General features: G+C 41.3%; 1 protein-coding gene across 2 annotated transcripts in view; it reads left to right on the top strand.

Annotated features, from left to right (window-relative positions):
- The window catches only part of CDH6 (cadherin 6), a 121,143-nt gene that overhangs the window by 67,275 nt on the left and 38,726 nt on the right, over positions 1-15,142 (top strand). For both annotated transcript variants that reach the window (XM_081133469.1, XM_081133468.1), the window contains one exon: positions 6,497-6,853. In XM_081133469.1, coding sequence (XP_080989595.1) covers positions 6,626-6,853 — 228 coding nt within the window. In that variant the 5' untranslated portion in view covers positions 6,497-6,625. The remainder of the gene's footprint in view (positions 1-6,496; positions 6,854-15,142) is intronic.

Here is a 15,142-nt window from a genome sequence, read left to right on the forward strand (position 1 = left end):
GACAATAACCCCCTGCCCTGGAGACAACCAATGTATCAGTGGAGACCCCAACCCTGAAGGAACACATCTGGAAAACATTAATATTCTATTGAGATCTTCTCCTGGGACCTTCCCTAAAATTTTGACCCTTAAGACCCTTAGGACAGAGGACCCATCACACTCTCCCTCCCAGGAACACGTCCGCACTTTTCCCGCACTTCTCCCTCCCCCTTCCCCATGTCCCAACCGCTGTGGGCATGTCACCTTTACCTTCCTCCCTTCTAAGATCTGAGGGACCTTCCTTTACCTCTATAACTTGTTTCCTAAGCCCATTTCTTCTATAAATTACTTCTACCTCTGATTTTATAAATAAATGTTCTCTTATAGTTTGGATCTTGGCTCTGAATTCTCTCCTAGCCAGAACTCAAGTACCAAGGTTGCTGAACCTGGGTTCCATCTGACCCCACCCACCAGACTAACACCCATTGCCATTCCCACCACCGCCAACAGTGCCAGTTTCATTACTATTATGTTCTACACTATAAAGCACTGTATTTTTTGTTAGTTTTATTTAGGAAAATATTTTTCCTATATCAAATAGTAAGGTGTAGGAACAATTTATTAGATTTTTTTTCCCCCAAGAAATGTGAAAAAGTTGTTAGGAAGGAGATATAGGCAAGTATTACTTTACATAAAATAGCAAACCAATCTGTGACATCTTTGCCAAACAGTCTGGCCCAATTATTTTTTAAGTGCTAGGTTCTATTCTTGAAAAATAATATTTGTCATGGAAAATTATTACCCACAATTATAACAGCTGACTTTCAGAAATCTTGCTCTGTGATATTAAGATATGTGTGATATGCCTATGAAAATTACATAGAAATTGTTTCACCAATTTTAATACATAAGGCTTGGTTGCTTATGATACAAGTAAAATTTAGACATAAGAGCCTAGGATTTCCTAAAGGTATTTCAATAGAATTGTTCATTTAAATCCCACATTCTATTAAATTTAAATTCTATACCTAGTTCATTAACTCATCCCATGGTGTTAATTAGGTCATACTGTTATAGGCAGTTAGGCAGACATGAGCAGAGCAAGGACAATGGGCCAGGTACAGAAACTCACACCAGGGCAGAAAGCCCTGAATGCCTAGCAAGGGGCAAAACTGGGAGAGCAAGGACCTCGCCCCAGGGTAACCTTTCCTCCCCTAGCATATTGCTGGTCATTCTGTCTAGACCCCTTCAACTTTTCCTCCCTAAAGATAACATCAGCTCCAGGCCCAGAAGAGCAGCAAGACCAGACAAGTGACACCATGGCTGCCTCAGGACCAGTTCATTCCCTGCTTTGGCACCCACCAATCGGCGGAGACCACGACGCTGAAAAAGCACACCTGGAAAGCTGATGACTATTCTATTGAGACCCTCCCCTAAGATTCCCATCTGCAAGAGAGAGATAAATATGCTCAGGATGAAGGACCCAATGCACACTCTCCACCAGGAGAGCACAGCCACACCATTCCCTCCCAGCTTCTTTCCTCTAAGGGACCCCACGAGACTTGCAACCAGGGGAGCAGCAGGCAGCGGCAGCTCGTCCTGGGCTAACCCCCTGAACCTGTCTCCAAGGCCCCCTTTTCTCCGACTTCTCCGAGCCAGAGCAGCCCAGCCTGGGCTCTCCTGTTGCTGCTTCCATGCACCTTCCTTGTTTCACTGTCCTAAGTCTATGTTTGCTGCGGCCAATACATTCTCACTTACTTTTCTACACTTTGTCTCTTGATTGAAATCTTTCCTTCAAGAAGACGAGAACCGAGGTCTCGTCATCTTGCCGGCGACCGGGATTGTTCTTACTGTGACTTGGATTGTTTTATCACTGGTAAGCCCGTTGTCCTCGCCACCTTGGCTTGAAGGACATGACTAACTGTGTTCTCTCTCCTCCCTGCATCTTCTCCTCTGGCCATGGGGTTTTCTCTCTCTTTCTCTCTCTCTCTGTGGATTGCCACACTGTGGGGGCATGGGACTAGCATTTAAAAGCTGTTAGGGTGCTCAGCGCTAGAAGACTCCCATAGCAGGATGAGTCAGTTGGTCATGGACCAGGGAAGTTTGCATTAGACACCCGGCCGACTGCAAAGACAACATCCACGCACCCAGGAGCACTGTAAAAACAAGTCCTTCCCTGAGGCTTTTCCCTGTCAGGTTTCTAGTTTCAGTGGAGAGAGAGAGATCCTTGTCCTTTGGCTGGAAGGATGTTCTTTTCTTCCCTTTCTCTTCCTTCCTTTGTGTATGGAGTTGAATTCAGGCTGTCTCTGAGCTTTTTTTGAAATCCTGGAGGTGGACCTAAGATGCATGGTTGAGAGACCCTAAGCTATAGATGAGAGCCAAGATAACTAAGCACAGGGGGGAAAAAGATGCCTGGTTTTTAACTTTGGCTTTTCAGTTGGAATTGCTTCCTGAGGGTCTGAACAAAACCATTTACCATAAATGAGAGTTGAGCTTGCTCACCCTGAAGATGAGGGGCTCGTCCTCCCTCCAGCCTGAGTCTCAGGTATTCTTAGGTGACTAAGAATCTCTGTGGAGGTGTCAGAGGGTGTATCTCATGACGCGCAGGAGCCCCATGGGGAATCCCAACTCAACCCTCCATTCCTCAGGACTCTCCCCTAGAATGCATCCTCAAGAACTGGTCAAAATTTGACCCCCAGGCCCTAAAGAAAAAGAGGTTAGTCTTCTTTTGCAATACAGCATGGCCCCAGTACAAACTGGGGAACCAGGAGGCCTGGCCAGAGAATGGAAGCCTTAATTATAGCACCATTCTCCAGCTAGATCTTTTCTGCCATTGTCATGGCAAATGGACTGAAGGCCCTTACATCCAAGCCTTTATGGCCTTAAGGGACAGCCCAGAACTTTGTAAGATGTGCAGCTAGACCTGTTTCACTGGTCCCAGGGAAATGGACAGAGGTTCCATATACCCAAGCCTTTATGACTCTCAAGGATGACCCTAAGCTATGTATTACCTGGAAACTACATCTCTCTGTAATGGCTACAAAGCCTAAAAGAAAAATATACCCAGATGGAAAAAAAAATTCCAAAAATGGGTGAATAAATGTGTCAGTTCTTTGCCAACATTTGGGTGGCAATCCAATTCTTGAGATATTAAAAAACACTGTCCTGGGTTTTACAAATGAAGTCTTTACAGGGCCAGAGATATGGCTCCCGAAACAGTCCAAAGCCCACCAAATCTTATCTGGACCATCTTCTTAAATGCAAGTTTCTAAGATGTAGTCCTTATTAAAAGGAAAAAAACCTTAGCCATCCACGCAGATCAAATTAACTTAATTCAGCTATTAAACATTGATTGCTAGACAAATCTTAAGTTCACCTACTTTTGGCATTTTATTGCTAAAAAAGCTAGAAAATAGATTTAGAGCTGTTAATAAATGTCTTATACTTTGTTAGGTATGTCTCTTAAAGATATGAGTGTGTTTGCCAATAAAAGAGCCTATGTTTCTAGAAGTCATAAACTTCTAAACAATGCCAATCTAAACAATGCTAATCATTTACTTTTAGTTGTCACTAAAAAAATTAAGTTTTCTAAAAGTCAAGAATTCGAATTATATTGAAAAGAAACTGTATGGTTTGGTAATAGAATATGAAATATGAATAGAATAAATAGAATAGGTAATAGATTAAAATATGAAAATGCATTTTTAAAGGACAGGATTGGAAGTGAGTTAACTCTAAAACTGGTTATTTCTAAATAGGTAAAAAGACTTGTGATCATGCCCCCCCCCTCCACTCCAGCCTTCTTAAAAGTTGTCAAAAGCAAATGAAAAAGATCTTGTTCCTTTTCTACAGAAATTCAGATAACTTGGAGTATGTGTATATGGTCTTTATGTAACATGTGTTCGTCTGTATTATATGTGGTGTGTTTTCTGCCTACGGATGGCATAACTAGGGTATAATATTTATTGGCCTAGAGAAGTTAAATAGTTATATAGATTAAGCAGGATCCTGTGGTCTGGAAAAAATATTTAATACCAAAGCCAGTTTAAGTTCTTTTAAAGTTATTACCATAAAATGTGTTTGTTTTACCCAGGTTTACAAAAAATAATTTATATTACAATCTTTTGGTTAAGTTTGTTTGAGAGCCTTCCCAAAGTTTAAATTTTAAGAAACTTTTTTTAACTGGGAATGACTTTGAGTTATGCTAGTGGGCCCTGGAATACCTCAAAAATTTGTTCTCTCTCCTTATAAAAGAGAAGATTTTGAGCTAATTGGGCCTATTTAATACAACATGTACAGCATTTTAAAATTTTGCATATTATTTATTCTTCACGTATTGAAATTGTGTGTTAAATCTAAAATGTGGGTTTTGCATTGTTCTTTTGTGTCATTTCATAGTAATTATTATTTACCAAGAAATTTTTATCTTGAAAAGTTATATATTACAAAAAAATTAAGTTCTTAATCAATTGCATTATAATCGTATCTATAATCATGTCATTTTAAGTTTGTCACTTACAGTCATTGTTTTGCTCTGATGCATTTGCAAATATGCTAGTTACATCTTTGGAAAGGTTCATGATGGTCACTTCGACCTACTCTAATTACAGGTTTCTAAGTGGGTGATATCTTTAAACTAGATGATGATTTATAGAACTCTAAGAAATAACCGGATTCATGAAAATACTGGCAAATAATCAGTATAAACAAAAATTGGTTATGTGGGACTGAGCACACTGAGAGTAATTCTTACTCTTATGACTTGGTTCAAAATATTGCTGATTTTAAAATCTTCTGTTTTCCAGATATAAGGAAACTTGTTTTTCCCTAGATCACTTTGGTAAATTATGTCCTCATAAGCAATAGTAAAGCACTTATATTTTCCTCCCTACATAATCCCTCCAGAATTTGGCAACTCTTAATGAGCAAGTATTATTATTTTTGTGGCAATACATTTCTTTGCATGAATTCAGTAAGACCAGTTTCCAATTGTGGTTTTATTAACCAAGACTTTGACTGGAACGTCATGTATGAGAGGACGTGCCTGGACACTGGATGTCACCAGAAAGCCTTAAGGAATGAAGATCGACTTTAAAGCCAGAAAGATGATATCTAAGCCTTAGTTGTATTTCGGTTCCAGGCCCAGAAAAGCAGCAAGACCAGACAAGTGACACCAGAGCTGCCTCAGGACCAACTACAATGACTAATGACCACTTGCCCTGGCCTGATAAATCAGTGGAGACCACAACCCTAAAAAAACACACCTGGAAAACTAATTACTATTCTATTGAGATGCTCCCCTGAGATCTCCCCTAAGATTCCCACCTGCAAGAGAGAGATAAATACACTCGGGATGAAGGACCCAGCACACTCTCCCCCCCGGGGGAACATGCCTGCACCATTCCCTTCCTATTTCTTTCCTCTAAGGGGCCCTATGAGATTTGCAACCAGGGGAGCAACAGGCAGCGGCAGCTCGTCCTGGGCTAACCCCCTGAACCTGTCTCCAAGGCCCCCTTTTCTCTGACTTCTCTGAGCCAAAGCAGCACAGCCTACGCTTTCCTGTTGCTTCTCTGCACCATCCTTGTTTCACACTCCGTATGTTTTTGCTGAAGCCAATAAATTCTCATTTACTTTGCGACACATTGTCTCTTGATTGAAATCTTTCCTTAAAGAAGATAAGAACTGAGGTCTTGTCGTTTTTCCAGTAACAGTACGAGTTTGGTGAAGTTTGGAAAATACTGAATTAAATATAGGCTTGCCATCGTCATTACAAAATTTCACTTCAGAAACTTCAATATGCCAATATGCATTCTGAAGAGAAGGCGTAGGGTCTTTTCAACTTTATTTGACCCCGACTGTTCCATCAGCTCATCTCCAAAGCCAAGAGTCTGCAAAATAGGCTTATCATTGCCATGTCTACACATCACAGACACTCAATACGTTCTAGCAAAATTTCAACACTATCCACTCTCAGTTGAATTGAAACTGTCTGTGATATTCTTTGCCTTAGACTTGACTTGTTCATGTCTATATAGGGTGTCCCCAAGAAATGTAAACACACACTTTGAATAATTATAAAGGCAGTGTTTATTAAAATACATTTCATTTTCAAAACTGAACTATCAGCCGTTAAAATGTATATACTTTTTTGGGGAACACCCTGTAGAATCAGAAACACAATCCCATTTCTTCTCACCAGATCTCAGCCCAGGTACCCAAAGGTGAAAGAGTAGTGACACAATGCACTCTGGCACGTTGACCTACAACAACGCAATTACTCAAAATAGGATTTTTAAGTGATAGAATAAGAGAAAGGAAAATAGCAGCTTCCTACTGGGCCCATGCTTTCCACTTAGCATCGCTAAAAGACGATTTTTCCTCATTTCACAACTGATAGTCAACTTAATTTTGTTGTTTTGCTATTTAAATTTCTGTCCTCTTTTGCCAGGGCTTATTTGCTCTAACGCTGAATTTTAAGCATCTCTAAAAATGCTTGATATGTTCTTCTTCTTTCCAGATATCCTCTGAGAGCCAAGCAAAGAGCATTAAGGAAGACAGGAGGGATGATGCTGAATTCAGTCCACTGAAAAACCACGTACTTCAAGGCGAGGTCCCCACTGCCCAGAGCCTGGACCGTGTCACCAGAATGAGAACTTACTGGTACTTCTTGCTACTCTTTTGGGTTGGTCAGCCCTACCCAACTTTCTCAACTCCTTTATCTAAGAGGACTAGTGGTTTCCCAGCCAAGAAAAGGGCACTGGAGCTCTCTGGAAGCAGCAGGAATGAGCTGAACCGTTCAAAAAGGAGCTGGATGTGGAATCAGTTCTTTCTCCTGGAGGAGTACACGGGAACCGGTTATCAGTACGTGGGCAAGGTAGGACTCCACCGGGCGCCTTGGCATTGTGGTTTTAAAAGCCTGCAGGAGTTACTACTAATAAATAGACCGGGAGGATGTGAGCTGTTCCCCAATACAGTAAGAATTGTTGCTTATCTGGTGAGACTTTTTTTTCCCCACTTGAGTAGTTTCAGGAAGAAGAAATGTTAGCACTGTGACAAAGAAAGAGAAATGCCCCAGTTGGAAATGAAACGCCCACAGCCATCCGCGCAAGATTATCATAAATCCTTTAATTTTTACTTTAGCTTGAAAAATATGGCCCAGCTTGTTCTATGATGCAGGATGTATTAAAAATAGGAATAGAGCGATTAAGCCGTAAGGAAAGGAAGGTTCCTTTTTCTCATTCTGAAAGCAAACATTCCGAGCTTTAGTTCTTCGGCCAGGTTCAAATGAACTATTTCTTAACTCTGATACCTACGGTGCCGGCCATTCTCTGACCAAATGGAGCCCTTTGTCCTCAAAACCCCACCACTGCCTTAGGTTGGCTGTTGGCACTGCTGCTGCTGTTTTGTCTTTTCTCAGATAATTGGCAAGAGCCGGGCATTTCAGAGGCTTGTGATTTAACTGTGGCGAGGTTCACAGAAGAGACAAATGGTTATGGAGAGGTGCTATTTCCAAATATCATCTGACCATTTTATTGACTCCAGAACGCGGGATGAGGCGGCGGAGCTTTGATTGCCCTTGGCGATCGCTGGAGCTGAGTCAGGGAAACGGCTCGGTTTCACTGTCATCGTCAGTTTCGCTGGCATTTTATCATCGGCTCCATTCTCGTTGCAGAATATCTGCATACTGTAGAGATATGGAAAACAAAAACCCAAGGATACAGGCTTGAACTTTGTGGGTTCTGTGTTTCATAATGTGGTATTGATAAGAAAAATCATGGTCACACACCCTCTACATAAACAAACTGGGAAGGAACATAGCAGAGGAGAAATGTCCTCGTTTATGATCGCAGCTGTGATTTCAGACATCAAGAGCAGGGTATGCAAATTACATAAGTTGTGCAGATTCCAGGGGCTGCACGGTCACACTTCAATCTGTTATCAAACGGCCCCGAATAACTGCGCAGACAGTCTCTTTAAGTATTTACCACTATAAAGGAAGGAGAGCCATCCGCGGCGTGGGCTGAGGACCAGGCATTGTTCCAGTGAAGTGAATTATTAATGTGGAATAACGCGGGAGAGGAAGCATTCGGGGAAGGGGGGCGTCCACACGGTCCCCAGGGGCCTGGCCTCGCGTCTGCTGTGCGGTTCCCACGCCGGGCGGCTGCGGGGAACAGCCCGCGGCCTTGTACTTCTCTCCCTTTCCTTTGTGAAATTTCCAGTAGCGCTGCACCAACAGGGTAATGGTGTAAAAGCAATTAATAATCTTATCTCCTTTGGAGCACTTTTTAGAACACAAACGGCACTGCTGTCACTGAAGTTTTTTCCAAGTGCTTTGTCTAAATAATTGCTCCTTTTCTGCGTTTTCTCCTCAAATTGTGATGCCATTGCACGACAAAAATACCGCGTATTTTTAAAGAAAAGCAGGCTATTTCAGGACACCAGAGGCAGCCATGAGTGCAGCCGCACAGGGATCGCTTTAGGATCATGGCTGTGAGAGGCAGTGTTGCCACGGGGACAAGTCGTGAGCTGTGGGCACAAGCAGGCCTGAGCTGAGTCTCTGTGCTGCCAACTGCCAGTCGTGCGGCCGGGGCCGGTGACTAACCTCTCCAGGCTTCAGTTTCATCACCTAGAAAACACACGCAGCAATGCCTGCCTGCCTCGCCGAGTTGCCACACAGTCAAGTGAAGTGAGAACTAGCGGTTGGCACATAGTAGGGGCATAAAGAAGTTATTATTGGTGAAAAATCCACTGTGTGCACTCTGTTACATTTACTGGTAATGCACTGAAGTGGAATGTTGATTTTTATATCATTGCAAAAGTAAAGTGAGGTCACTAATGGATCTCTCAGTGGGCGGAAAATGTAGAGGAGAGAGGCAAAAATCCCTTCACAGTCACGGCTTCAATCTGATTGGCTGGGTTTGGGTATTTTATTGGCAGCGAGATAGATTTCCCTACCGCACCTTCGTCTGCCCCTCCCCTGAAGTTATAGCACGGCTGGAGAAGAAAGCCACGGGCAGTAACTGAAGATGTCATAGTAACATCAGATGTGTGAAAGAGGTATTCTCGCACTATTGATAGGGTCTTTGGAGTTATGTTTTATTAATAGACAAAAGAATTAGATTATAATGCATTTTGTACCACAATTAAAAATAGATAAAAAAATAAATAAAAATTTGAAAAGCTAAAAAAAATCACGGATGGGGCTCCTCATGTGGCAACAAGTTGTCCACTTTTAATAGATTTGGAATAAAACAGATACCTGATGAGATTATCCAAATCTACAGGGTCAAGAAACTTTTGAAAACAAATATATCAGACTACAGCAGAGGTTCCAAACTTTCTCAGTTCACAATGCTCTTGATGTCTCAATAATTCTTTTCAGTGTCCTTAGGTCAAAAGAAATAGCGAGCTCCAAACTATTTAATAGATATTTATGTTCTAAAAAAAGAAATAACTGTTGGACAAAAATATGCATCCGTTAACAGAAAAAAAAATATTTTCATTTCATTCTTAAATAACCGGTTACTTACTAATGGAAAGTGTGTGCCTACTGGGCACTGCACAGCTTCTTAGACTGGACACCGCCCCTCATTTCCTTTCTACATTGACTTTTGCACTGTACTTGCCTTCTACAAGTGCTGGGAGGAAGCCAGCCTCCTAAATAGGTAACATCATCTAAAGGAACGTCACACCACCTACTGTTGAAACTGTGAACCACTCTGAGCTAGTAATTCACAAGGTGTCTGACAGAGCTCAAGTGTTGCATTATTTCCCTGGAAATTTAAGAATGTTTCCTGGTGCCACAGTGAGTTCCTTGCTGCACCCTGGGTACCTCAGGGAACACTCTGGGGACCATTAGACTAAGTTAGATTCCCATGTAAAGGTGTACAAAGGTTAATGGAACCGTGGCCCTGCTAAATAATAGTTACTTAGAGCCCCTTCTTGAGGCCTGAAACTGGAAAGATTCATCTGTACATGTAACAGATAGAAGCGTTAACTGAGGAAAAGTAATGCAGTTGAGCAAATACACTTAAATTAGAAGAAAAATGTTTTTACATTATAAGCATCAGTTTATATTTGTAGTTGTGCCCATTGGTTCCAAGTATTCTGGGGAAAGTCAGTTAGAGGTGACAGTGATGATTGTGGAGCGAGGAAAATGCGAGAGTTGGTGTGGGGGCAAAAGGCTGTCAGGTGTCCAAAGAGAAAAAAGATAGGTTGACATGAGCATCCAAGAAGCAGTGGAAGACAGAGTCTGAAGGCTGGATGACAATAAAGTGAGTAGACGAGATCATACTTAAAACTTGAAGCACAGGGGCAGTAAGACCCTCCTCCTCTTCCTGTCTTAATACTCTCAGCATTTCACTGTGTCCATGGCCGGCAGGATGAACACAGAAGCATGGACTCTGCGGGTTAGAGAGGCTGCACTTACTGCAAATAACTGAGATGCTGACAAGCCAAACTCTGATGTATGAGAAAATGTCAACACCTGACTCACCTACACGGTGGTGGCAGGTGGGGTAACAAGGTAGGAAGAAGTGGCCCTGCACTGGGTAAGAGTTTTCGAGCTTAAGATATAGATATAGATACAAATAAGGAATATGGTTTCCTTTCAAAATACATGACTATTTCGGGGCAACTCTGAGCTGATTTAACATAAGCAGCATCTGTGTCACCTGGGGGCTTATTAGATATGCCGAGTCTTGGGCCCCACCCGAGAAGCTGCGTCCCCAGGTGAACTATGTGCACATTAAAATTTGAGAAGTGCTGCTTTTAAAAATACCTTCTCTGGGTCTCCCCTCCCCAGAGATTCTGATCAAGTTGGTTTTTAATTAAGTATTTATGATTCCAATATGTGGCAAAATTTGAGAACCGCTGCCCTGGGAGAATATTATTGACAATAATGATAACAAAATGTGGCAAGTTCAGTAATAAAAAGTATTCTGGAAATATAAAGGAGAGGGCCAGCTGGGCGTGGGGTTCAGCAGAGCTTCCCAAAGGAGGTGATGATGTTGAAGAACCGCTTCAAGGTGTTAGCTCACACTGTGCAGGGAGAATTACAAGGACCTTCCAATTAATCCGCTGCAGAAGCCAAAGGAGAGAAAGCCAAACGTTCAGAGATTTCCAGACAGAACAGCCGGGACACTGAAAGTGTCACTAATGCTGGCACAGAAAACAGAAAGAGGTGCATATTTTCCCATCCAGGGTCACAGGGAAGAGTATATGATTTTATACAAAACCTACTTAGGTTATCTTTGGCTCATATAAAAATAGGAAGAAAGCATCGTAATTTCACATTTTCAGAACAACACCATGCCCTCCTGCCAGCTTTATGTAATGTAGCAATTCCTTGATGACTGGTATATAGCGTGAGATTAAGTTCAATAGGAAAGAAGAGAATAGGCAGATATTGATTAGATTTCCAAGGCACAGGCATTCATTAATACAAAGATAAATAGATTTAAAAACCTCAGAACTTTGCACAGTCTTAGGCGAAAGATTCGCATAGCGTCATTAAACAGGCCCCAGCAAAGCTGAGTCTCCCTGTCCCCTTCCCTTCACCCTTCACAATGCCCTTTGTCTTCTCCTTCCACACAACATACACATAAGACTAATCTCCATTGGAAGCGTTTGAGATGCTTCTATTTTTAGTAGCACACCAAGAGATCTGTTTTTATGGAATTTGAAACTGTATTTTCATAGATATTTTCTGATGCTTGCTTTTTAGAAGTTGGTGATGGTTTTCTTTGGTGGAGCTTTCCAAAAAATTGATACACTTTTTAAAATATCATGAAAATGTGGGTTCTATTTGGAGCTCTAATGTACAGGTCTTCCTAATATGCCTTTCTGTTGAGTCTTTAAAATGAACACTTACCTGATTTAACGAAGCCAGTAGTCTTAGGATAATTAGACAGTAATGTTTTAATGGCCCATAAAAATAGAAGTCATCAGCCGAATACACCTTTAAAATTAGGGATGAACAAATTATTTGTCCCTATAATTACATGATCCAAAATCAGTAAACATAAAGCAATATTTTATATTCTGAAAGGTCATATAAAAGATGCTATCATTAAAATATTGCTTTATTATATTTCTATTTTTTTCTGAAAAGAGCATAAACTTAAGAGTAGAAACCTCCTGGTGCTAATTTGATGGATGATTCAGAGACTCATTTAACCCATCACTTCAAACAGCAGCAGCGGATGAAAGTATCATCACAGTAACATTTACTGAGCATTACTTTGTTCCAGACACCCTGCCAAGTGCTTCATGTGTATAAACTCACTGGACCCTCACAGCAACCTTAATGCCCACATATTAGTCATATCCCTGTTTTATAGATGAGTAAACTAAGGCTCAGAGCAGCCAGGTATTTTAAGCCAGTCTCACACTGCCGGAACTTGGCAGTTGGCCTCTGTCTAACCTGATAACTATTCAGTTATATGTCCCTCACACAAACCTACTGCTTCCCAGAGCCAGTTTGAAAAAACAGACACACAACATGCTTTGGTGTTCAGTGATTGAATTCAACTGGACATCACAAATACCTACTGAGAACCTGCTGTGTGACAGCCAAGAGTAGAAATAAAAAGAATTTTATTTTAAAAAGGCTACTTTTAAAGAGCTACACAAATATGTTTGCATGAATATTTTGTGCTCTCCTTTTATTTTTTTTCTTGATTATAATTTCCAGAACACATCAGTGATATTCAAAATAGTTACATGTGAGTATTTTAAAATTAGATATGCACTCAATGGTCTTTTGGGTCATCATGATGAAAAAGTGTCTTTTCTTTTTATTTCTCTTGATAACCTCAAAACTTCTGTTCTGGTTCAATGGCCTGCAATATTCTTTTCTCGTGAGTCAGGACAAGGGCCTTGAGCACATCTTTCTTCTTCATCATTTAAATTTAATGCTCAGCCATTTAACATTTTTATATTTCAACTGTTAGTATATTTTGCTTGTTAAATGTACTTTTTTAAAAATGTCTCAAGAAGTAACTTCCCAACTGCCAATATTGGCAGTAATCCTCATTTTGTTTCCACTACCAGTCAACTAATTTCACTTCCTTAATGACAAAAGCTTCAGTTTGCTAGTTGATGCTAAGAAAATGTCCCATTTAACAGCAATTCTCCGAGTCTTAAACTTCCCTCTCTGCACAGTTGCTCATGTGGAGAACAAAACAGTTAGGATGTCTGATGCTGGTCGTAAACCCAAAGGCAACTTCCAGCTGCCTGGGTCACGGAGTAAAGTGTAGAAAGTCAAGAAGGACCCAACCCAGAATTCTCCCACTTCCAAGTCATTATGCCTTCGCTTATAATTCAATTTGTCAACAAAACGGAGGGATGAAGGTGAATAAAAGAGAGTTAAGGGTTTGGATTCTTTCTGTTCCCACTGAGCTGTTTTATCTCCATGCTCCACAAGTCAAACAGAGCTAGAGGTTGATGGAAGGTTATAGAGACTCTACAAGCTCAGTATAACAAATCCCCCAGAATCTAGCCCATGGACATTGTTAAGTATTTCTTCACTGATCGCCTTAACTTGTTTGTACTATTATTGAACCATGTAATGCTTGATTTGCACCAGAGTTCTTCGTTTTTTGTCACATTATGGGTCTGCCATAGCAGATGGAAATATAAATATGCAGAATGCCAACATCTAGTTTATATTTCTTTTAAAATCAAAATCCCAGACATATTGGTGATCAACAGTCAATAGGTTCTTAAACCACAATCTTTGTCATTTCCATTGATATGAATGACAGCATTAGAATAGTATTTTAAATATGACAAGTATATATTGTAACCAGAATTACAAACTTAACTGTTAGAAAGCAGTACCTCTCTAGTCAAAATTAAATATATCTTCAAATGCTCTACCTTCTTTTACCAAAAATAAACAGGCTTTTGATAGGGGTCCTACCTTTGATAATTAATTTCATCAAATTTAGAGATTATGCCTGGATCTTAATGTGTCATTGGAAACTCAAGAAGGCATCTCTTTTTATGTAGATATAGGCTGCTGGTAGCAAACTCCCCCTTCCTATAAGCTTTCATATAGTCAGTTATTAAGATGATAATGTGATATAATCCTAGTGAGCATGCTAAGTACATCAGTATTCCTTCCAACCGGGAACTGAAGAAGGGGCTGAAAAAAGGTACAGAATTCCCCAGAAGACAATAAGAGATTTTTTTTCTTATTGCCATTATTGATAAGTAAGTAAAAGTAACAAGTATTCTCAAAGGTCCATGTGAGGCATCAAATTTGAAATTATGCGACCTGGAATAAGAAGAAAAGCAGCAAGCCAAAATATTTCACTGGATAAATACTTATAGTTTCCCATTTACCGAGAATGCATGTACACAAGAAAAGAGGCATCTTAAAAGATTAAAATGTATACCTGTGTGAAATATATGAATAAATATTTTAGGTGCATTGGTGTATTCAGCAGACCTGAGGGCAGTAATAAAAGCGTAACAAAAAGCTTGAAATATCACTCTGGATGTGGGATTTAATGCTGACTAGAGGGAACAGAGATTGGAGTTAAGAAGGCAATTGAAGAAGTTATCTCAGCTGCGGCATTTTCGAATAGCTTTGGAGAGAAAACGCTTCTCATTCATTCAGCGATTACTCGCCGGAGAGGGGAAAGTGAATAGCAGAGGCAGCCTGCCCGTGTCCGAGCCCCAGCCGCTCGGCGACCACCTGGGGATGCTGAGCCAGTCGCTTAACCTCCCTGTGCCCCCCGTTTCTTCCGCTGCTCAATGAGGGGAGCCACAAAGTTATCGCAGCTGGATTAAGTAAGTGAACACCCAGGAAGGGCGCAGAGCGGGGCCTAGCGTGTCACACACCCTGAGAGGGGACCGAGGGAGGACCAGGACAGGCGGGGCCGCGCCTGCAGAGCACGAAAGAATGAAGGGAAGGAAGAGCCCGAGGGGCCCAGCGCACCCCGCCGATGCTCCTGCAGGGGAGCCGAGCGCTGGGGGCCAGAAGACGGTGCCAAGCAGCCGAGCATCCGCAGATGCGACCAACGCTCCACCACTCACAAGGCTAAGTCCACATACAAATACCGAGTTTTCTTCATTATCCAACCAAACGAAAAGAAAGGGCGCGCTCAAGTCACGTTATTTGACGATCGGCAGTGTGACTCCCGTCCATCCTCTT

The sequence above is a fragment of the Miniopterus schreibersii genome, assembly GCF_964146895.1.
Source record: "Miniopterus schreibersii genome assembly, chromosome: 3".
NCBI lineage: Eukaryota > Metazoa > Chordata > Mammalia > Chiroptera > Miniopteridae > Miniopterus > Miniopterus schreibersii.